This window comes from Lichenostomus cassidix, chromosome 23 (assembly GCF_008360975.1).
Source record: "Lichenostomus cassidix isolate B80296 chromosome 23, HeHo_3.0, whole genome shotgun sequence".
Lineage (NCBI taxonomy): Eukaryota > Metazoa > Chordata > Aves > Passeriformes > Meliphagidae > Lichenostomus > Lichenostomus cassidix.
The window spans coordinates 1,533,497-1,556,200 of record NC_139503.1 but is presented as its reverse complement, the minus strand read 5'-3'; the positions used below and the strand labels follow the sequence as shown (position 1 = coordinate 1,556,200).

General features: G+C 56.0%; 1 protein-coding gene across 36 annotated transcripts in view; it reads left to right on the top strand.

Moving 5' to 3' along the window:
- Positions 1 to 22,704, top strand: part of MACF1 (microtubule actin crosslinking factor 1) — a 134,720-nt gene that overhangs the window by 35,359 nt on the left and 76,657 nt on the right. For 17 of the 36 annotated variants that reach the window (XM_085081229.1, XM_085081232.1, XM_085081227.1 and 14 more), the window contains exons 1-31: positions 2,346 to 3,461; positions 5,994 to 6,160; positions 6,727 to 6,839; positions 6,932 to 7,038; positions 7,372 to 7,491; positions 7,597 to 7,692; positions 7,883 to 8,010; positions 8,101 to 8,194; positions 8,859 to 9,013; positions 9,103 to 9,379; positions 10,126 to 10,254; positions 10,499 to 10,576; positions 10,801 to 10,962; positions 11,670 to 11,774; positions 12,270 to 12,365; positions 12,695 to 12,820; positions 14,704 to 14,856; positions 15,271 to 15,425; positions 15,798 to 15,924; positions 16,278 to 16,461; positions 16,998 to 17,167; positions 17,387 to 17,565; positions 17,737 to 17,875; positions 18,663 to 18,856; positions 18,990 to 19,152; positions 19,624 to 19,707; positions 19,790 to 19,897; positions 20,528 to 20,626; positions 20,748 to 20,900; positions 21,007 to 21,095; positions 21,436 to 21,571. In XM_085081229.1, the coding sequence (XP_084937355.1) occupies positions 2,481 to 3,461; positions 5,994 to 6,160; positions 6,727 to 6,839; positions 6,932 to 7,038; positions 7,372 to 7,491; positions 7,597 to 7,692; positions 7,883 to 8,010; positions 8,101 to 8,194; positions 8,859 to 9,013; positions 9,103 to 9,379; positions 10,126 to 10,254; positions 10,499 to 10,576; positions 10,801 to 10,962; positions 11,670 to 11,774; positions 12,270 to 12,365; positions 12,695 to 12,820; positions 14,704 to 14,856; positions 15,271 to 15,425; positions 15,798 to 15,924; positions 16,278 to 16,461; positions 16,998 to 17,167; positions 17,387 to 17,565; positions 17,737 to 17,875; positions 18,663 to 18,856; positions 18,990 to 19,152; positions 19,624 to 19,707; positions 19,790 to 19,897; positions 20,528 to 20,626; positions 20,748 to 20,900; positions 21,007 to 21,095; positions 21,436 to 21,571 (5,067 nt within the window). In that variant the 5' untranslated portion in view covers positions 2,346 to 2,480. Of the gene's footprint in view, positions 1 to 58; positions 152 to 2,344; positions 3,462 to 5,993; positions 6,161 to 6,726; positions 6,840 to 6,931; positions 7,039 to 7,371; positions 7,492 to 7,596; positions 7,693 to 7,882; positions 8,011 to 8,100; positions 8,195 to 8,858; positions 9,014 to 9,102; positions 9,380 to 10,125; positions 10,255 to 10,498; positions 10,577 to 10,800; positions 10,963 to 11,669; positions 11,775 to 12,269; positions 12,366 to 12,694; positions 12,821 to 14,703; positions 14,857 to 15,270; positions 15,426 to 15,797; positions 15,925 to 16,277; positions 16,462 to 16,997; positions 17,168 to 17,386; positions 17,566 to 17,736; positions 17,876 to 18,662; positions 18,857 to 18,989; positions 19,153 to 19,623; positions 19,708 to 19,789; positions 19,898 to 20,055; positions 20,174 to 20,527; positions 20,627 to 20,747; positions 20,901 to 21,006; positions 21,096 to 21,435; positions 21,572 to 22,704 lie in introns of those variants that run through there. The other 19 variants (XM_085081259.1, XM_085081260.1, XM_085081256.1 and 16 more) reach the window with 4 other exon arrangements.

The following is a 22,704-nucleotide window of genomic DNA, read 5'->3' as shown; positions in this document are numbered from 1 at the left end:
CCCTGCTCTCTGGGTGAGGCTGATGGGAAAAGCTCTGACCCCGTTCCCTGTTTTCCAGGTGAAACTGGTGAATATCCGCAACGATGACATCACAGATGGCAACCCCAAGCTCACCCTGGGGCTCATCTGGACCATCATCCTCCACTTCCAGGTAGGGCCTGGAATTTTTTTGCTGGAGGGAGCGTTGGGAGCAGCAGAATCCATTTCTTTCCTGCATTTCCCGTGGTGATTTCGGCACCAGGATGGCTCTGGAGGTTGATGGCAGTGCCATGGTGACCACGCAGGGAGAGCAGCACCCTTCCCTCGTCATTTGCATAATGAAATCATTAATGGGGGGTTGTGTGCAGTGGCCTCCCGGGGCTGTTTGCTCAGCTGGAGTCTCTGGAGGAGAAGAGTAAATTTGGAAGGGGCCACGGGCTGTTATCCCGAGGCCCTTTGGGTGGTCAGAGCAGCCACAGGGCTTTTCACTGGGATGGAATGTGTCAGCTGGGTGATGGTGGCTCAGCTCTGGGACGGGAGAACCTCCCAGACCTGGGACTGTCTCCAGCAATTGTGTGCTGGAGATGCTCTTGGAAAAGTGGATTTTGGGTCTTTAGTAGCTTCAAATGATCTGATTGTAATGCCTTTTGGGGGGATGATGTGTGGCCTGCAGTGAGCTGGCATGTGGGGTTTGCTGGGCAGTGCTGCTGTCAGCAGCTTGTTAGCTGTGTGGCATCAGCTCTGTGGGGTCAAGGCTGTGGGATCCCACTGTGGGATCACTGCTGGCATCTTCCAGACGGGACTAGCGCTGGCTTGGAGACTCTGAGGGAAGGTTGTGTTGGAAGACTGTGTTTTTTGGAGGATGGGCAGTGCCCTGGGGAGAGGCTTTTGGTGGCAGCATGGGGCTGAGCTGGGTGTGAGGCTGCTGACGAGGCTCTGCCCAGGCTTTGGCCCTGGGAAGCAGCCGGGGTCGAGCAGGCTGTGGATGCTGATGAGTCACTGTCACCTCTGCTGGGGCCCTGCCTGTGGCATGTTGTCCCCGCTTGTCCTTGGGGTCACCCAGCCATGATGCATCCTCTGCTGCAGGAGAGGGATATCGTGAAGTCCTGGGTCCCCTCGGTGGCTGGCTGGGAGGGGACAGTGCCACCCTGGCGTGGGGGACAGGGCGGGTGACATGGCTGGTGCCGGCGAGCCTGCGCATCCTCCTCCCGCTGCACTAACGGGATTTTTTCTGGGGTTGTAGCTCCATTGTGAACCTCTTAATCTCCCATATCCCAGTGCTGCTGCCTGGGGCCAGGCGGCTGTCGGAGCCCCGGGAGAGGTTTGGGCTGGGATGGTGCTGGTGTGGAGCTCAGGCACCTCCAGCTCTGCAGGGAGCTGGAGTGGTGATGATGAGGAGGGTGCCCCGGTGCCCTGGGGGCTTTTCTGTGTGCCCTGGGGGCTTTTCTGTGTGCCCTGGGGGCTTTTCCCTGTGCCCTGGAGCTCTTGTGGTCACTGGTTTCCCTTAGTCATCTTGTGGATTGCTCGCTGTTGAGTGTTTCCTCGTTGGGAGTTTCCTCGTTGAATGTTTCCTTTTTTTGCTGGGGCTAAGTTCAGTCCCCCCATCTTTCTGCTCCCCAATTTTTGTCTCACTCCCACTCTTGATTACCCTGCCCTGGTCCCTCCGAGCTGGCAGGCGGAGTTGGGATGCTCCATGCTCCTCAAACCCCTAACCTGGGCAGCGTTTGGGGCAGGAGCCCCAGGAGAGAGGCAGCACTGGGACCAGACTGGGATGGGCAGCATCACTCTCCCGTTCCTATCGGGACCCCCTGACTGCTTGTCCCCAAAGCCATGCCAGGTCCCCAGGGCACCTTGAGCTGCCCCTCCTTGCCCCAAACTGGGTGAGCCTGGCAGCAGCGTGGGCACGTGAGCTGGGCTTTTGGGGCTCCCGGAATTAAGAATTAAGGAGCAAACCTCCCGAACTGGAGGGAAGCAGCCCTGCGGAGCCGGCTGGCGTGCATGCCGAGTCACTCTGACTCCTCCCTGCTTTTCTTTTTTTTTTTTTTCCCCATTTCTTTCCCACCCCTTCCTTTATTCTACCTTTGCCAACCTTCCTTAGGTTTTGTGTTTTATCCCCCTCTTCCCCACCCTCTCCCACTCCCCTCCTCTCCCCGCCGCCTGATTCCTGCTCCCTGTTTGTGTTGGCAAGGGCCGTGCTCCAATTACCTCATATTTGGAGAGAAGGACGCCGCAGCCAATCCCCGCTCCCTCTGCTTTTAGGTCAAGTGATTTCTGAACTGCAGTGAGATGCTTTGAATTTGTCTTCTCGCAGCGCCCAGGCTGTAAGATGGCTGTCTGGAGCGGCGGCGGTGGCGGCAGGGCTGGCGGGAGGGGACGGCGACGAGGGGCAGTCGGTGTAACGCTGCGCTCGGGGCGTTTGATCCGATGAAGCCCGGGCTGGGATTTATTCGGGAGCCGGCGACTCGCTCAGCTGCCTTCCTGCCGGCGCCGAGCGGGAGGAGATGGGGAATTCGCTGGGCTGCGTTAAAGAGCAGAAGGAAAAAGCTGCGGGGAAGGCACCGCTGTCTCCCAAAAAAAGGGTCCGCTTCAAACGGAGGCGGAGGGGGAAGAGGAGAGCGATGCCCGCGGCAGCCCCGCAGGAGGAGCCGCCGGCGCTGGAGGTGGCCGAGGATGAGGAGGCGCCCAAGTGGAAGGCAGCCCCGCGGCAGGAGGGAGGAGAGGAGCCCCCCGGTAGCCACGGGGAGCCCGAGCCGGCGGCGCTGCACCCCGGGATCATCGTGCAGGTGAAGGAACGCTTCCAGGGGGAGCTGCAGAAAGCGCGCCTGGTGCTGGAGCCGCAGCGGCCGGGTGTGGCGGGAGCTGCCCGGGAGGAAGGCACCACCGTCATCGCCCGCCTGCTGGAGAACCCGGCCGAGAGGGACTGCGAGAAGGCGGTGAGCCGGCTGGTCGAGCTGCAGAGGAGCGGCAGCTGCCGGGCTGTGCTGCTGCCCCTGCGCGGGGGGACCGATGGCCCTGCCGGGGGACTCACAGCCAGTGCCACGTCCGGCCAGCAGCCAGCGGCGAGCCGGGAGCAGGAGGCTGGCAGCGCGCAGGATGCCTGGGGGAAAGGAGGCGGCGATGATCCCAGCTCCAGCGCCGCATGGACCTGCTCGTCCGCAGCAGAGCCGGGCACCGTGTCCGAGCTGTCCACGCCGTCCCCCATGGTGGATCAGCTGGACAACCCCGGCGTGGGGAGAAGCTCAGGGTTGCCATCGTGTCGGGCCGGGGAGGGAGATGGTCCCGCAGTGCCGCTTTCCCGCAGCCCGTCCTCCTTCAGCGGGCGCAGCGGCAGCGCGGCCCGGAGCTCCTCGGGGTACGGCAGCGACCGGCCGGCCAAGGGCACAGGAGCTGGTGGGACCACGGTGTCACCCTCTGACGGTGGCCTCAGGCTCGCTGTGGAGGGCCGGGCTTGGAGGGGGAGCTCGGGGACAGCCGGAGCAATGGTCAGTGTGTGCGTGTGCCCCCTTTCCGCAGCGGGGTGGGGGGGGCCTGGCTCAGTGGACCCCTGGTGGCCCCTGGGGATGGTCAGCTTGGCAAGGGGCAGAAAGTTCCTGAAGCCTTTTCCTTTCCAGGATCTCCACTGGGAAAGTATTCCTTGGGGACCAACCCATCCTGTGCTCTGCTCCTGGCACGGGCAGGCTGGGAGTGACAGTCCCTGGATCTGGTGGGTGCGGCTGGTGGCGACTGTCACTATGTCACATGTGCCCTCAGGGCTGCTGGCTCGGGTGTCACTTTGGAGTGTCCCCTTCCTGCTGGATGAACGTGGACATGTGGGGGCTCTGCCTGCTCTGAGGGGTTTACAGGAGGGGATGATGCTGTGTTTTGGAGCCTGTTGCTGTTTGGTGGTCACTCCTTTGGGGGTGACAGTGTGGGCAAAGGTGCCCTTGGGTTTGACACCCCAGGACATGTGCGTGGTTTGAGGGGCTGTGTCCCCCCATGCCCTTGCCAGGTTGGGACCCTTGTCACAGCCACCATGTAGCCTTCAGCATCCTGCCACCAGTTGCTTGATGCTGGAAGGGTTTGGAAGGGTTTGGCCCCAGGTGCTGTGAGTTTCCTCTCTCTTTTCTCGCTGATGCCTCCCTAAATCTTTGTCCTGTCACAGACATGTGAAGAAAGGAGGGTGGAGCTGGTGCCGCACCCTGCACCTCTGTAAGCATCTGGAGGAGAGTTTCCTGCAAGGATGCTCTCAGGGGAGAGGCCCAGCGGTTGGAGAACCCCAGTGCTGTGTCAGTGATTAAAAATAAAGGATTTATCAGTGCTGTGAGGTGCTCCCGGCTGGGCAGCAGTGCTGGAGAGCCCAGGTGGGGCACAGCCAGTGGGTGGGCTCACAAGAGGCTTCACTCTGCTCCTAATTAAGACCCATCAGCTAATTAATAACGGGGTGCTGAGCAGAGGGAGGTTTGTGGGTCCTTCCCTGCTCCCTGCAGGTGTGGCGAGTCCCATCCTGCTGCTCACTCAGCACATCACCCCCTCCATCCCATCTCCTGCCATCCCTGGGGAAAACCATCCCTGGGGAAAGCCAGCCCCGGGGCTGGAGGAGTTAAAGGCAGCTCCGGCAGTGTGGCAGCAGCTGACAAAGAGCAGTTTTATGTGTGATGAGCGTATCAGGCTGGAGAGGGAGGTGAGCTGCAGCATACCAATGACACCGGCAGCATCCGCCCCGCCGGCGCGAGAGAGAGATAATCCTGCAGGTCCCTGTCTGCACGGGGATGGCTGACAGCTGCGACCTGTGCCATGCCAGCACTCAGCTGGGCACGTTTTGGGGAGGAATAAAGCAACTGGGTGTTTTCAGGGTAGGGCTGAGTCCTGGCACACCTTCCCCCTGCAGTGCTGAGAGGAGGAATCCAGGGAGCAAACAGCCTGCGCTGCTTTTCCGCGGGCACCCTGGAAAATCTGAGCGGCTCCCATCCTCCCCTTTGTCCTCTCCTTAATTAAGGGGAGGTAATTGTACTAACTGGGGAGCTGGGAGAGGGGAGGGTGAGGAGGAAGCTGTGCCAATCAGGAATATGCTGGCATGTGGGGACACGTGCGTGGTGTCACGTGCCAGTCTGGGATTCGCAGGCGGTGCTGGGCGTCTGTCTGAGGGGTCCGTGACTGTCGCTGTCTTTTGTTGGGAACTGGGTCACAGCACCCCCTGCCACCAGCACCCCCTGCCACCAGCGAGGCGGGGGGGGGGGGTGTGTGACATCCTTGTCCCCGTCCTTTTCCCCCTGACACAGAGCTGCTCCATGGCTGGAGGTCAGGGAGAGACCTCCTCTCCAAGTGCTGTTTCTCAGTTCCCAAGTTGGTATTTTTTACAGCAGAATGCTCCAGGTGGAGCATTCCCTGCCACACCTGCTGCCCCATCCCAGGCAGGGATGTTGGTGGTGGTCCCTTCTCTTTGCCCACCCTGGGTTCTGCTGGGTGGGACTGACCATGCCTGGAGGAGCCCTGAAGGTGCTGGGGCTCCTCGTGGTGGGTGGCCAGGAGGAGTGAGGGTACAGGAGGGTGCACAGCGTGTTCGGGGTGGGAAGAGGCAGGAAGGGACCTGCCTGGAGCCTCCTGTCTCCGGGACGTTGTGTTCCCAGTGAGGTGTGTCCCTGCCTGGTGGGACAGGAACGGTGCAGAGGGAGTGGCTCTGGTGGCTGTGGGAAGCTGGGGTTTGGTGGGGTCACCTCTGTCCCAGCTGGGCTGGGCTGTGTGGCCATCAGCACCTCGTGCCCCTGGGAAGTGGGGCTGGCAAATCTGGCTCTGCCTGCTTGGATCTCCAGCCTGCTCAAACCCCACCGTGCCACATCCCCTCGCTGTTCTCCTGCAGCTCCAGTCACCCATTCCCAAATTTCTCAGCTTCAGAGTCCCCTCTCCCCTATGGTGACCACGAGTTTCCTCCTGCCCTTTCTGCTAGCCAGCCCTGGGGCAAGTTCATAGCAACTGGATGTGCCTGGAGGAGTTTTCCCTGCTCCTGCATCCTCCATGGTTGTGCTGCTTCCTTGCAGATCTCCGACATCTACATCAGCGGGGAGCTGGGGGATATGTCAGCCAAGGAGAAGCTGCTGCTGTGGACACAGAAGGTGACAGCAGGGTACATCGGGGTGAAGTGCACCAACTTCTCCTCGTGCTGGAGCGATGGGAAGATGTTCAACGCCCTCATCCACAGATACAGGTGGGTGGGAAGGAGAGGTGGGGAGTGCCATGAGGGACGAGGGTTTCCCACTGTGGTCAGTGATGGGTAAGGCTGGCAGGGAGCAATGTCTTTTTTACCTGGAATTGTCTCTTCTGCCAGGTAGCTGTGGGTGGGAGATGCTCGGAATGAGCAACAAATACATGAGGTTGCAGGAAGAAAACATCTCAAAGAGGTTGGGGAGAGAGGCAGAAAAGCTTTTAAACTCTTGAGTGCTGCAGTGGCTGCGTGTCAGTGCTGCCCTTTGGCTCTCCATGAATAGCAACATTTCCATCCCTGCTTTTATCCAAGGATCTCTGAGGTCTCCCGAGCAGCAGTTAAACCTCTCATGGTTCTTCCTTCCCCAGCTGGGACCAAGAGGTTTTCCTTTTGCAGCCTGAACCCCATTTACAAACGGGATGAGCCAGGGAAGTGCTGCAGGCCATGTCCCTTTGGAGAGCCACCAGGCTGGGACAGGGGCTCAGACCAACCCTCAGAGCCACCTCTGGCAGCAGTGCCCATCCAGGATGCTCTGCTGGCGCTGTTTGTGACTCTTGCACGTCTTGCAGGCCGGATCTGGTGGACATGGAGAGGGTGCAGATCCAGAGTAACCGCGAGAACCTGGAGCAGGCGTTTGAGATCGCCGAGCGCCTGGGGGTCACTCGGCTGCTGGACGCCGAAGGTGGGTGACCAGGGCGTGTGACCAGTGCAGGGACATGCCAGCCTCTCCTCCTGCTCCCTTTCCTCACTGCCTTTCTGCTTCCCTCTCGCCAGATGTGGACGTGCCCTCTCCGGATGAGAAATCCGTGATAACTTACGTGTCTTCAATCTACGATGCCTTTCCCAAAGTCCCCGAGGGAGGAGAAGGGATCAGCGCCATTGTAAGCCGTTTGGGGAGTGTGGGAAGGGTTTGGGAAAGGCTCTGTGCCCTGTGGGAGAGGGATGATGAAGGAGTGTCCCCATTATGGTGACCTGCTGGGGTGTCTGTAAGGCCACAGCGCTGTCCAGTCTCTTCCATGGGGAAGCTGAGCTTTTGGAGAGGATTTTTCCAGGAGAATCCTCCTCTTGCTCCCTGTGCCTGGGATGGCATCACAGCAGGGAGGCCCTGGCACATGGTCCACCATGGCACCTCAGTTCCCTCTGCTGATTTCTCCCTCATCCCCGTGAGGATTTGCCCACCAGCAGTGCTCTGCAAAAACCCTCTCCCCCTGCAGGAGGTGGATTCCAGGTGGCTGGAATACCAGACCCGTGTGGAGTCCCTCATCTCGTGGATCAAGCAGCACACGATACTCATGTCAGACAAATCCTTCCCCCAGAACCCTGTAGAGCTAAAGGTAGGTGCAGGATGAGGTCCATCCATGGTGTCCCCTGTGCCCAGTGCATTGGGATGGGTGGTGGCATTGCCTAGGGTGGTTCCTGATGAGCCTTTGTCATCCTAGGCACTTTATAACCAGTATATACACTTCAAAGAAACTGAAATCCCAGCAAAAGAGCAGGAAAAAGGACGGATAGAGGAGCTCTACAAACTGCTAGAGGTGAGGATCATCACGGCTGCCCGGAGGGAATGTTGTGCTTTTTTAGCCACACTGTAGAGTGCTCAGTTCAGGTTTGTTTTGGGATGGAGAAGTGGGAATAACCCTCAGGATAACGAGGCAGAGCCTTGCTGGAATCCCCAACCACCTCAGGGGAGATTGGGAGATGCCAACCTGCTGCTGTTTCCCCCAGGTTTGGATTGAGTTTGGACGAATCAAGTTGCCCCAGGGCTACCACCCCAACGATGTGGAGGAGGAGTGGGGCAAACTCATCATCGAGATGCTGGAGCGCGAGAAGCTGCTGCGGCCAGCAGTGGAGAGGTCAGTGCTGGGTGTGACAGGGACATCCCTGCTCCTTTCTCAACAGAGGGACATCCAAACCCCCTCTCTCATCTGCCTCTGTCATTCCAGGCTGGAATTGCTGCTACAAATCGCTAACAAAATCCAGAATGGTGCTCTGAGCTGTGAAGAAAAGCTCACCCTGGCGAAGAACACGCTACAGGCTGTGAGTGGGGAGTGCTGCTTCCTCCTCCTGAGTTTGTTTATTTGTTTTTCTACTCTTCTTTTGTACCCATCTCTTCCCCTCTCTTCTTCCTGGCATGGTGGGTTCCTCTGGGCAGTTCTCCTTCCTCTCCTGCCCTTGATCCTATTCCAGAGGTGGTATGGGGAAGCTGATGGATACTTGGTGATCCATAGATCATTTTAGGGGACAGGGGATGGGGAATGGTCTTGCTCTCTGGGAATAAAGCAAGTGAGGCTGAACATCTGCAGAGGTGCTGCTGTGGAGGAGAACAGCACTTCTGGGAAAGCTTGTTGGATATTTTTTGTTGTGTAATGAGGCTTAAAAACCCCAAAATCTGTTTTATTTGCCTGGTGGGAAGAGCTCAGTGTCAGACCTTGGGTAGGGAGCAGGTTTCTGAAGAAAATTTTTTAATAAGGGAGAAAAAGGTGTTGATTGAAAGGGTTGGGAGCTAAAAATGATAGATGATCCCATCTATCTCTGGCAGCTTTCAGTTCATCTCCAGAAGTTTTTCTAAAGAGATTCTCCCAGGTGTGGTGTGAGGGATGAATCCAAAGGTGTTTCCAACCTCCAAACCAGGGTGCTCTGCTGTTCTCCCTGCCCCTCCTGGGCTGAGGTCACCCAGCCCTGAGTGTCCCTGTCCCCTCAGGACGCTGCCCACCTGGAGTCAGGCCAGCCGGTGCAGTACGAGTCGGACGTGGTGGTTTACCTGCAGGAGTGCGAGGGGCTCCTCCGCCAGCTCCAGGTGGACGTGCAGATCCTCCGGGACGAAAACTACTACCAGCTGGAGGAGCTGGTGTTCAGGTGATGACAAAAAAAACCTCCCCCAGGGGCTGCACTGCTCCATTTGAGGCTGGGAGGGATCATGTTCATCTCCTCACCCACCCTTGCAGGATCATGAGGCTGCAGGACGAGCTGGTGACACTGAGGTTGGAGTGCACCAACCTCTACAGGAAGGGTCACTTCTCCACGCTGGAGCTGGCACCCACAGCCACCCTGAGCACCACACACCTCAAGGGTGACTCCCTGACCAAGGGGCTCCACACCTCCTCGGCCTCCTGGTTCCGCAAGCCCATGACCAGGACGGAGCTGGTGGCCATCTCCTCCTCCGAAGATGAAGGCAGCCTGCGCTTCGTCTACGAGCTGCTGGCCTGGGTGGAGGAGATGCAGGTGAGTGCTGAGCCCAACCTCCTGCCTCTGCTCCAGCCCAGGAAGCTGCCCTGGGCTTTTTGCTGCCTTTATCTGGGAAGAGTTGCTTTTGATGGTTTGTGGTTTTTGGAGATCTGAGGCTTCTGTCTGGAGCTGGGTTTTCTCTCTTGTGGTCCTGCTGGCCAGTGGGGATCAGAGGAGCTTTTCAAAGCTGGAAGCAGATCTGTGCTGATGCAGTCGGTTGGTCTTACGTGGGTGGGAAGCTTGTCTCAGAAATACTCAGTGTTGGAGCACTGGCTTAGGATCTTCTCCCAGGGCTGGGAGGTGTTTGATCCCTCTGGAGTGAACTGGGAGGAGTTCGATCTTTTTGGGGTGACCTGGGGAGGTGTTTTACCCCTCTGGGGTGACCTGGGGAGGTGTTTGACCCCTCTGGGGTGACCTGGGAGGTGTTTGATCCCTGTGGGGTGACCTGGGAGGTGTTTGATCCCTCTGGGGTGACCTGAGAGGTGTTTGATCTTTTTGGGGTGACCTGGGAGGTGTTTGACCCCACTGGGGTGACCTGGGGAGGTGTTTGACCCCTCTGGGGTGACCTGGGAGGTGTTTGATCTTTTTGGAGTGACCTGGGAGGTGTTTGATCCCTCTGGGGTGACCTGGGAGGTGTTTGATCTTTTTGGGGTGACCTGGGAGGTGTTTGACCCCTCTGGGGTGACCTGGGAGGATTCCTGGTGCCCTTTAGAGGGGTGCTGACTGGAGCCTCTTGGTTTCAGATGAGGCTGGAGAGGGCAGAGTGGGGCACAGACCTGCCCAGCGTGGAATCCCAGCTGGAGACCCAGAGGCACATCCATGCCAGCGTGGAGGAGCTGGGCTCCAGCGTGAAGGAGGCCAGGATGTATGAGGTATGGTGCCACGGGCTTGGGGACACCAGGCATGGCCCCACAAGGGGGGTGAGGGCATCAGGACCAACCCTTGTGGGTCACATTCGTGGGACAGAGGTGATTTTTAAGGCTGGAGCTTCTGAGTTGATGCAGGGCTGCCCTGAGCCTTCTCCACCTCCTCTTCCTCAGGCAGAGAAGGATTTGGGGATGGTTTTCTGAGTGATGCTGTCCCTTGTTGGGTGACAGAGGATTTCTCCCCTTTCAGGGTAAAATGTCTCCGAATTTCCGTGCGAGCTACACGGAGACACTGGGCAAGCTGGAGACTCAGTACTGCAAACTGATGGTGAGTGGGCTTGATGCATGATGATTTTTTGTCTTTTGATACCCTTTTTATACATTTTTATACCTTTTCCCTTTCCTTGCACCCTTTACAAACTCTCTCTTTGTACCTTAGCCCCACATAATTATAATTGCTCCAACACTGCCCAGCTCCAGGGGTGGGGAGGGGGAAAAAACCATCATTTGCAGAGCAGGGAAGAGGAATAATAAATAATCCCTTGTGTCCAGGAAACCTCGAGCTTCAGGCTGAGACACCTGCAGAGCTTGCATGGGTTTGTGTCCCGAGCCACGGCCGAGCTGATCTGGCTGAACGAGAAGGAGGAGGAGGAGTTGGCTTACGACTGGAGTGACAACAACCCCAACATTGCAGCCAAGAAGAACTACTTCTCAGTGAGTGCTGGGAGGGCAGGTGCTCCCCTGGCTCTGCTTTTGATCCTCTGTGGCGCCCTCAGCTCCCAGCAGACCCGAATTCCTGAGGCTGGGTGATCCCTCCCAGCTCTCTCTGGGCTTGTTGCTCGTGAACAAAACTGATGGGAGCTCTCCCCAGAGCAGAAAGTGGAGTGGAAGTGTGTGTTCAATTGAATTGCAATCAAAAATGCATCAAAAGATGTATTTTTAGCATTATTTCGGAGCTCAAGGCATCTTGAGCTAGTGGGGGTGAGGGGGGTGAGTCTGAGCCAAAGAGGAAAACTGATTCCTCTTGAAAGCTGTATAAATAAATCCCCATCTCTCCACAATCTCACTGTCTGGAGCTGAGGAGGTCCCTGGGCAGGTTTCCAGTGCCTGTGCTCCCTCTGCCCTGTGTGTTTGGCACACAGATTCCCACCAGGAATGGGCTGTGGATCCCCTGGGATCTGCTGGCACCTCCTGCAGTGCTGTGTTAGTCAAACCCATGATTCCCAGATCCCCCCCCAGCCCTTTTACCCCCAAATCTGCCCCTCAGAGACACCCAAATCCTGACCCTCAGCCCCTCCCAAATCACCACCCACTCCCCAAACAGCAGCAACCCAAATTCCCAACCCTTGGAGACGCCCAGCCCTTCCACCCCCAAATCTGAGTGAGGTCCCAGAGCTGAGATTTGGACTTTTCCCATGCAGGAGCTGACAGCAGAGCTGGAAGAGAAGCAGGACATCTTCCGTTCCCTCCAGGACACAGCTGAGCTGCTCTCCCTGGAGAACCACCCGGCCAAGCAAACCGTAGAGGTGAGCAGGAAAATCCCTGGAATCCCTGGGATTCCCTAGAATTCAATCATTTCACCTGGAACTGGGAAATTTGCTGCCCCACCCCACAGTGCCTGATGAAATGTTTTCTGGTGTTTACTGATTTTATGGTGTTTACTGATTAGGTATTTTATCAGTGAGGTGGTAGAGGTGTTTCATTTTGGGAAGTGGCCATTCCCAAATATTCCCCACCTCAAATTAAGGCTCAAACACACAGAGCCTGAGGTGATGCAGGGAATGAGCTTGGCCACCCTGGAGGCTTCCAGGGACACTGTGGTGGTGAAGCCAAGGGTTGCAGGAACTTTTTCCATGGGGTAAATCCAACCTGTGCCTGCCTCTGGCATTTTGGGACATGGGGACATTGGTGATCCAGGCTCTGCCATCTCCTGTGCCCAAACCCTCCTGGTTTTAGCCAGGTTTTGCCCATTTCTGGCTGGGAATGTCCCTTTTCCAGCTCCTTTTCCATGTGTTCTGCAGGCCTACAGTGCTGCTGTGCACACCCAGTGGCAGTGGATCAAGCAGCTCTGCCTGTGCGTGGAGCAGCACGTGAAGGAGAACGCTGCCTATTTTCAGGTATTTGGGGCCAAATTCCCTTTGTCCCACCACTGAATCCCTCTCCACGAGCTCTTTGCCCTGCTGTTCTCCTTGGGGGAGAGGGAAGGAAGGATTTGGGGTGCTCAGGGTGCTGCTTTCTCTGGATATCTCTTAGCTGCTCTCTGAGCATTGCTGGGAGAAAAAGCAATCAACCTCCCTGCAGTTCTGTCCATCCAAATGGGATGATCCTTCCCTCGCAGCCCTAAAGCCAAAACAGCTCCTGGCTGAGCTTTTGGGGTGCTCCTCACCTGCCTTCAGGCTGCTCAGGGCTCCTTGTCCCCCTTGCTGTGACCCTTTTTGCCCCACAGTTCTTCAGCGACGCGCGGGAATCGGAGACCTACCTGCGGAACCTGCAGGACTCCATCAAAAGGAAATACTCCTGCGACCACAACACGAGCCTGACGAGGCTGGAGGACCTCCTGCAGGACTCCATGGTGGGTTCTCCCACATCCCACCACCCTGCTCCGCTGCCTGGGGCACCTCTTGCTTTCCCCGTGGAAAACTGGAGCTCTTTGTCCCCACAGTTTGGTGGGATGTGGTTTGTTCACCACCTCGGGGGAGGTTTGCAGTGAGGTTTTCCCAACCCTTGGAGGTGCTGCTCGGGTTTGGGGTGCAGGCTGTGGTGGCCCCAAGCTGTGTGGAGATGGTCACTGTCATTTAGAGGCACAGTCTGACCTCTGTGTGTGTCCCCAGGCTGTCAGTCCAAGGTCACAGCCTGCTGTGTGAGCTGCTTCTGCCCCAGCCATGCCCATCCTGGCCGAGCTCTGCTCACAAAAGCAGAGCCTCTAGGATGCTCCTGGTCCTGCTTTGGAGCTGGTGGGGAAATGCCTGCTCTTTATCCAGCTCAAATCCCATGTTAATCCATGCTGCTGGATGGGGGGAGAGCCAGGGCAGCCTGGCTGTGCCAGGGGCTGATCTCTGAGCACGTGGCTTGGCTTAGCTGCAGCAGAGCAGAGCCCAGGCCGTGGCACTGTCACCTTCTTGCCTGATTTGGCCTGAAAAATCCAACCCACTAACGACCCCTGAGGAGCAAAGCATCAGCTGGTGTTTGACCCCAGGGTCAGGGGAGGATTGGGGCTGGGGGTGAAGTGCTGAGCTGTGCTGGAAGGGTCAAGAGGTGACACTGAGTGTGGCAATGCAGTGGTCACTCTGATCCCCAGTGTGTCCCCCAGTGTGCCCTCCTGGAGGTCTGGGGGCTCCACCATCCTCTCTGTCAGTCTTGGGGTTGTCCTGGCCTGTCTCCAGCACTGCCAGCCTGGCTCCTGGGACTGTTTTTGGGAGCTCTGGAACATCAGGAGTCTGGCAGGCACCGCTTGGGGTGGGAAAGGCTGTTCTGGGCAGCCAGAAAAGAGCCACAAATCCTGAGCTCAGCTATATTACTCTTTCTTACCTAATAAGTTAAAGTTGTATTTCTTCCAATCATGCTCCCTGGGACAGGCACAGGTAGTTTATTTAATCATTTATTCTTTTCTTTTTATTTAATTTAATTTTTTTTTTTTTTTAACCATTGAATTCTCCTCCATCGTCGCAGCACACTAACCAACCCCAGAGTATTGAGCATGAGGGAGAACATTTTCTGGGATCCTGTTTTTCAAAACCTTTGCCACAGCCAGAACGGGCTGAGCTGTCACTAATGCCAAAAGCTAACACAGTGCTGTGATCTGCACACGTCTCCACCTCTGCTGGAGGCTTTTCCAGGAGAGCTTTGCCACCATTCCCCCTGGGTTGGTCTCACCACCAAACCCAGCAGGGGTTTTTAGGAATCACTGACCTCCAGCTGGTGGATTTCTCCCCAAACCAGAGGCCTGTGCAATCACTCCACCATGATCCCCTTCTCCTGAGGTGTTTTATCCACGTAATTCATCATCTCCCATTCCAGCCATCGGTTCAAACACGCCTTCATCCTTTGCTTTAGAGAAGGGAGCATGCTTCTGTGGGCTCTCCTCCAGGCTACCAAACACCCCCAGCTTCAGATTGTCCTGCTCCTGGCCCCTCACACCTCCTGGGACTTTGTTTTGGTGGATGTTGTGTTCTCCTTTCTTTGCCCTTTTTTGAGAGAAAACGTTCTCGCGTCCTACCAGCCAGAGAGCCAGAGGTGTGCATGTGGCTTTGCAGGGCAGTGGGAGCAGCAGTGACATCTGTCCTCCCTCCCATCCCATCTCCTGAGCCCTCTCCCCACCCTGCCAGGGCAGCAGGATCCTCCTGAGGTGTTTGCTCAGCCCTTGCAGGCCAGCACTGGGGTGGGGGGGAGAACCGAAACGCTTGGGAGAAACCTCTCAGCCTGGAGCAACCTGCCCATCCTCCTTCTCCCCGCCAGGATGAGAAGGAGCAGCTCATCCAGTCCAAGAGCTCTGTGGCCAGCCTGGTGGGACGATCCAAAACCATCGTCCAGCTGCATCCCAGGAACCCTGAGCACGCTGTGAAGAGCACCATCCCCATCAAGGCTGTGTGTGACTATCGGCAGATCGAGGTGAGGGCTGCCAGGGGAAGGGGAGTGACACCCGTGGGGGTTTGGAATCTGTGAATGGAGAGCAGGAGCAGAGTGGGAAGGAGGAGGGAGGGAAATAGCACGGCTGCTTTTCCTGGAGCAGATTGCCATGTCTCAGATTTATTCTGGGCAGGAGCTGGAGTTGTTTCCCCTTCCAAAGAGGATGGGCTTCATCATCCTCAGCCAAACAGCACGTGGGTGGCAGCCCTTCACTTCCTCATCCCTTCCCCTCCTGGCACTGCTTGGCACCATTCCAGGCTTTTGCTGGATTAAAACATCTCTCTGAGTATTTTTGGGAGCTGGCTCACCCCCAGGAGAGGGGCTGGCAGCAGGGACAGGCGTGCACAGCCCTGCTGCTGCTTCCTGACGGGCTGGGGGGTGTTTGTCCTGTCGCAGATCACCATCTGCAGGAATGATGAATGTGTCCTGGAGGACAATTCCCAGAGGACCAAGTGGAAGGTGATCAGCCCCACGGGGAACGAGGCCATGGTGCCTTCTGTCTGCTTCCTGATCCCTCCACCCAACAAAGAGGCCATCGAGATGGCCAACAGGTAACTTTGGTGGCAGTCACTGGGGTGGTGGCCTGGGAGGGGATGGATTTGGGGTGGGAATGGGGAAAGAGCTGGGATGGAGGAGCAGGAGAGAACTGGTTTGTGGTGAGGAAAGGAGAAGCTGGTTTATGCTGAGGTTCTTCAGCTGCAAACTCCATTGCAGCAGCTTGCAAAATGACAAAAATGCCAATTTGGGAGGAGGGATCCCCCCAGGGATCTCTGGCACTGAGCAGCAGGAGCATCACTCCAGCCTGGGATCACTGGATTGATGCCCTGCTGCTGTCTGGCAGTGATGGCTGGAGGATTAACGGGGTCAGGGCTGGGTTTGCCTGGCAGATCCAGGGCTGATGGATCCTCTCCTTGCCCTCACAGGGTGGAACAGCTGTACCAGAAAGTGATGGCTCTCTGGCACCAGCTCCACATGAACACCAAGAGCCTCATCTCCTGGAACTACCTGCGCAAGGACATTGCCCTGGTGCAGAGCTTCAGCATGGAAAAGGTGGGGAGGATCTTCCCTGCCTGATTTTTGGGGTTGTGCTGCTCTCTGCGTGGCAGAGGAGAGGGGGAACACCAAAGACTGGGGAAGTCAAGGGTCTTTACAGCTTGAGCAGTGGGGAAACCTGAGCTTGGGGGAGCTGTGCCAAAGGATTGCAGCTTTCCCAGTGAAAAGAGCATCAGGAGTTTGCAGCTGATGGGAAATTGTGGATTGAGTGTTTCATTAAGGACGGAGCACGGCCTGAGGGAGGATTTACCTTTCCTCTGGCAACACTCCCTTGGCAAACGAAGGTGATTCCGTCGATGTGCAAGAAGTCATTCCTGATGTTTGGATGTGCCGCTTTTTTCCACTTGCAGCTCAGATCCTTGGCTCAGGGGGAGTGTCAGCAAGCCCTGAAGAGCCTCCAGGCCCACTACGAGGATTTCCTGCAGGACAGCCGGGATTCAGAGCTCTTCTCCGTGTCGGACAGGCTGCGCCTGGAGGAGGAAGTGGAGTCTTCCAAGGAACACATCCGGCAGCTGCTGGAGTCCATGGAGAACGGTGAGCTTCAAAGGGCCTGATGGTTTAACCAGGAGCTGTGGGAACTCATAAACAAAGGATTTATGGGATGGCTTCGTGTTCTTCTCCTCCTCAGCTAGCTGGTTGATGGTGTGAGCAGCTGCTGTCTTTATTTCTCCATCCATCCAAGTGCTCGGCCTTTGTCCAGCAGTGTTCCTGCAGAGAGGGCTTGGCTTTGCAGCTTCAGCTGAGCTGCTGAGTGCTCTTAGCTCCTTGTATTGCTGGCAGTGGGGATGCATTCCAAGCAAAGAGCTTGCATTTAGTCTCTGGGAAAATACCCGTGGTGGTGGCACTTGTGACACCACGAGTCCCACTAGGACTGAGAGATCCAGTGAGGTTCCCTGTGGCTGGAATGATCTTTGAACGAGATGATATAACTAACTCATTTTCCATCTGAGCAGAGATCCTGGAGTCAGTGTGATGCCACACTCACCTCTGGGGACTCTGGTAGATCCATTCTGGGGCAGATTTTGGCCAGAGGTGCTTGAGCTGCTGTTGTCTTTGTGTCTGACTCGCAGAAGACAAGGATGAGACCGTGGCCAGGACGTATCTGTCCGAGCTGAAGAACATCCGCCTGCGCCTGGAGGAGTGTGAGCACAGGCTGGTGAGCCGCATCCAGAGCCCCAGCAGCGCCCGTGCCGATGGGGACAGCATCCAGGAGAACACCCTCCGCATCGCTGAGCAGGAGGTCAGAGCCTGGGCAGGCTGGGGATGGGGTGGACACACTCTCAGAAAGAGCTGTATCTCCTCTGGATGATGTGTGGGCGAAGGGTGAAGGGTTTGAGGGAATCTCACTGCAGGATTTCTGCTCCCTGCTTGGTTTCCTACCAGCTCCTTTGCTGAGGACAATCCTGCTTTTCCCCGCCTGTTTGGGCTCTCCTTTCATGCTCTTTCCCTCCCTGCACAGCGCACGCAGGAGGATCTGCAGCAGCTGCAGTCAGAGCTCAGGGTTGTGTCTGAGAGGTGCATCAGCTTCCTGGACAAGGCGCCTGCAGGACCCAGCACACCCCAGCTGCGCTCAGAGCTGGACTTGGTGGTGAACAAGATGGAGCAGACGCATGGGTTGTCCTCCATCTACCTGGAAAAGTGAGTTGGGATGTTCCCAAATACCTTTTTGAGTATTCCCAGCTCACTAAAGGCCTTACTCTGTCCTTTCAACACACCTCGTGCTGGACATAACCGAGTCCATCACCCTGCAGCCTCCCCATTTCTGCCAAACCTTGGCCATCATGGTGCTGCCTCTGTTTGATTTGCCAGGCTGAAGACGGTTGATATCATTATCCGCAACACCCAAGGAGCAGAATCTCTGGTCAAGGGCTACGAGGTGAAGCTGAGCCAGGAGGAGGCTGTTCCTGCTGACCTGGCAGCCATTCAGACTCACAGGACAGCATTGCAGGTTGGTGCTGTTGGTTTGTTTTTCCCTTTTTCTGCTGAATTTGGACTGTGGTTCATTTTTCTTGCCTTATTTTGTGGTGCTTATGTGACATCCCTTGTTGCTTTGTGAGTGTAGAGGAGGTGCTGTGGCTCTGTCTTGCAGGGCAGAGCCTGAACCAATCTGACCTCATGGTCCACTTCATTCTCCACCTCCTATAACCTCCCAGATCTTTGCAGGTTAAGGAGAGTGGGAAAATAAGCCCTTTAACCCCTTCCCAGCTTGGTCAGCTCTGGGCAGGAGGACGTCTCTGATTTGGTCCCTCCTGCTTTCGGTGATGATGCCTAAAACAGGGTTTTACCTGAAACAGAGGTTAGACAAAGTTAGGAGAATGAGAAGCAGATTAATTTATTAAAGGCCTTTAGGTACATTTAGGGCAGACAGAGCCTATTTGAGAAGCTACACCCAAAATGGTCAATGAGCCACGAGTTCTTCACATTTTATAAGTTCTGTCTTATTAACATATCAAGCCCCAATTCTCTAATTACACCTTCAGGTGATGATGTCAAACACCCCAAGCTTGCTCCCCCAGTTCACTGTGTTTCCATATTTTGGGGCTCTGAGGCAGCAAAGTGTCCTTGGATTTTCCACTGAGAGCAACTGTTTTGTCTAAAATGCTGGGAACAGAGTATTTTAGCACTTTATATGCAGCCCAGAGCTACACACCAAAACCACAGACACACGAAAAACAGAAGCTAAAAACCCTTAAGGCATCAGTGTGACACTGACTGTGCACTGTCTGGCTCCACAGCAATGGCTCGGGGAGGTGAAGGACAAAGGCTCCGTGTTCTCCACGCTGGAGGAGGAGATGGCCAAGGCCAGGGAGGTGGGCGAGCAGCTGTTCCGGCTGCGGCAGGAGCGCAGCATCGACCTGGAGCGCTTCCAGGAGAAGGGCAGCCAGCTGTGGGACCGCTGGCAGCGAGTCTGCGCCCAGATCGAGACCCGGTGAGACACCTCCTGCCTCCTCTCCCTCAGTTATTCCCATGCTTCAGCTGAGAATTTGAGGAAATTTTTCCTGGATGGGATTCCCGTCGCTGGCATTTCACTTCTCCTCTGACTTGTTGTGGTTTTCCCTCAGCCACACGGAGCTGGAGAGCATCCAGGAGGTGCTGAGCGATTACAGGCAGTGCCACAGCTCCCTGATCCAGTGGATCGAGGAGATCACAGTCCAGCAGGAGCTGATGAAGCCTGGCCAGGCGGAGGACAGCCGGGTGCTGTCGGAGCAGCTCAGCCAGCAAACGGTGAGGCAGGAGCTCGTGATGTCTGGGGCGCTTGCTGCGGTGACAGTGTCACTTCTTTTCATCCCTGAGCTTGAAAATGTGGAAAGCAGCAGGGAGGAGGCTGCAGGCCAGAGCTGGGTGTCTGGGAAGTGGAGGAATTCTGCTTGACTCGAGGTGCAGATGAGGTCTTGCGTGAAAATTTGGAGGGTGTAGATTTTACCCAAAAGTGCAGGGATGTAGGAATTGACCTCACTGCCCCATGGCTGTTGTTGTAGAATTCCAGAAAGGCTGGGTTGGAAGGGAATTTCAAAATCATCTTGTTTCAACCCTCCTGTCATGGGCAGGGACTCCTTCCTCAATTCCAGGGTGCTCCAAGCCCTGTCCAACCTGGCCTTGGACACTTCCAGGGATCCAAGGACAGCCATAGCTTCTCTGGGCAACAACTCAGCCAATCTGTCCTGACAACCATTTCTGTTTCAAATTTCCCTGAAGGCTTTGGCTGCAGAAATTGAGAAAAACCAAGCCAAGCTGGACCAGTGTCAGAAATTCTCCCAGCAATACTCGGCTGCCGTCAAGGTAGGATTTCCCTCCTGCCCCTGGGTTTGGGGTGGGCTGGGCAGGAGCAGAGTTTGCAGATCTCATCTCCCCACCTTTGCAGGACTACGAGCTGCAGCTGATGACCTACAGGGCCTTCGTGGAGTCGCAGCAGAAATCCCCCATGAAGCGCCGAAGGATGCTCTCCTCCTCAGATGCCATCACCCAGGAGGTAGGAAACCCACCTGAGTTTGGCAGGGAGAAATTTTTGGTGGGGGGTTTTCCTCGACGCCCAGCAAAACCACCCGGCAGCCTCTGTGAAATGAGCTCCTTCCTGCTGAACTCTCTTGTGTAAATAAAAGTTTCCACCCTCGCTGTTTTTTCCAATAGCCAGAGAGGATGGCTTAGTGCCCTAAGCACCAGGTATGCCATACCTTGCCTCCTGGGAACCCCTGGGAACCCCTGGGTCAAATCCAGCGGGGTCGGCTCAGCCCTTCAGCCTTGCGAGGTAAATAACCAGAGCACCATGCAGTGTCCCTGTGTGTGGATCTTTGGGATGAGAACCCTCTAGGGGAGCCGAGGTCCTGTCTGCTCTGTGTGGATATTAAAGATCCCTCCAGTGTCCGTGACCGGAGTCTCCCCTCGCTCCAGTGTCGTGCAGCATGCCTTGTGTGGCCACAACCCTCCCCAGCAGACTTGCTGCATTCCATCGGGGCCATCCCAGGTGCCTCGGGGGCTTCCCAAGCCAGAGGTGCTGCATCCATGTCGTGCTCTGTAAAGGGTGACACCCCACATCCGCCAGCAGCACTGATGCATCCCTTTTCCCTCTTTTTTTTTTTTTTTCCCCTCTTTCCCCTGGCAGTTCATGGATTTGAGGACTCGTTACACAGCCCTGGTGACACTGACCACCCAGCATGTGAAGTACATCAGCGATGCTCTCCGGCGGCTGGAGGAGGAGGAGGTGAGGATCTGGGGAAGATCTGAGCTCTGTTCCCACATTCCCTCCATCCCTGAGGGTGCTGCTCCGTGCTGAGGGTGCTGCTCCACCCTTTGACGTGGTTGTTTTCCTCCTGTGTCTGCAGAAAGTGGTGGAGGAGGAGAAGCAGGAGCACGTGGACAAGGTGAAGGAGCTGCTGGGCTGGGCTCTGGGCTTGAAGCAGAGTGTGCAAGGCAGGGCAGCTGCTGCTGGGAGCAGAGAGCTGGGAGACATCGAGAAATCCATCTCAGAGCAGCAGGTAAGGCAGGAGTGACACCAGACTCTGAGGTTTAACTTCTCTTTTTTTCACAGCTGAATTAAGCTGCTTTCTTTCTTTTTTATATATTTATTTATTTTTTTGCCAGGCTCTGAATGAGGAGCTGACTGCGAAGAAGGAGCAGGTCTCTGAGGCCATCAAAACTTCCCAAATCTTCCTGGCAAAACACAGCCACAAGTGAGTGTGACCCAGGGGAGGGACCAGGGGCTGGGGATGAGGTTCCTTAGAGCCTGACTCCAGTTAAAAACAACGAGCTGCACGTGCCAGTTGTCTTTTTTTATTGCCTGCAAAGAGAAATGTGCATCCCATTTATGCTGTGAGGTGATATTAACCCTCTTTAGCTGAGATGCAGCCCCAAATATTTGGGGGTTTGGTTGTTACAATGCAGGTCAGCCTTTGCTCAGTGGGTTTTAACTGAGCTGGAGAAGGAGGAAGAGACTCATGGTGGATTTGGCCTTGGTCATTCTGTGGGGCTGGTTTGGGCAGTATTTTGAGAGATTTCCCCTTCCTTTTGCAGGCTTTCCCAACCAGAAAAAGACCAGATTTCTGCTCAGATCAGTGCCCTGAAGGAAACCTACCAAGCTCTCTGCAGCAACTCCACAGAGCAGCTCCAGCAGCTCCAGAGCCAGCTGGCTCAGGAGACAGAGCACAAGGTACTGCTCAGCCCCACGGCTCACTCCTCAGGGCATGGAAAAATTGCATTTTGTTGTGTGTCTCGTGGCCACTGGCCACTCACAGCCTCTCCTTGGTTGCCCTCCCTTCTCTTCCATCCGTGGTCACCCAAAACACCCAGCCAGGTGGTCCCTGGAGGCCAAGCAGGAGCTGTTTTCCTGTCACCTTCCAGGTGGATGGCAGAGCTGTCCTTTGGTTTTGGTCAGAGCTCTGCCCTCGGTGTGAGGATTGGCTGAGCAGGGTGGCAGATGGAATTCTGCCCTGGAAATGATCCCCTGAAGGGAATCTGTGTCCTCTGAGGGGTGAGCTTTGACCTCAGAGGGCTCCATCCCTGCGGGCAGGGGGTGCAGGAAGGTGGCACTCAGGTGGCCTTGGGGATCCCTGGCCACGAGTTTTTCTCAGCAGTGGCCAAACCAAGCATCTCTTCCCAGTGGAAGGCATTTTCCAGCCTTCAGCTGATCTGGGAGACCTTCAGGAGGCATTCCCTGTCCATTTCCATCAGGTCCCACCCTCGTTCAGCCGGGTAGGGAGGGCTGGAATCGCATCCCTATTGCCTCTGTTACGAGCTGTCATTCACAGATTTACGTGTGCGTTTTCTCTAAGTGTATATTCATGTGTCAATGGATATTTTTGTGTGTTTGCTTGCTGGCTCCCTGTACCCTGAAGCGACAGCCTGCTCACATCTGGCTGTGAGCTGCAGGATTTGGCTCTTGGGTCCGTGAGTGAAGCCCTGTTCAAGCCACTCGTGGGGAGAGGGTGGCAGGGCTGCCTTTTTTTAAGATCTGCCTGTCTAGCTTTTACCTAAATATGTAATGTTTTGCTCCAAACTGGACTTTAAAGCACATTCCAGGTGTTTCAGAGCAGGAAATGATTTATTTTACTGCAAGCCCTTTAGCCCTTGTGCTGGCAGCAGAAAGGTGAGCAAGCTTTAGTCGCTGCTAAACCATCATGGATTTGCTGCAGCCTCCCCGTGGAAAGGATGCTTTTTTCCTTTCCCTTTGGGGCAGGAGAATGGTTTTAGAGCAAAAGCCTTCTCCAGGGCTTGTCAAGCTGTTTTGGTACAGCAGCTTTGGGGCTGGAACAGTTCTCACTCACGCTCCCAACGAGGCCCAGG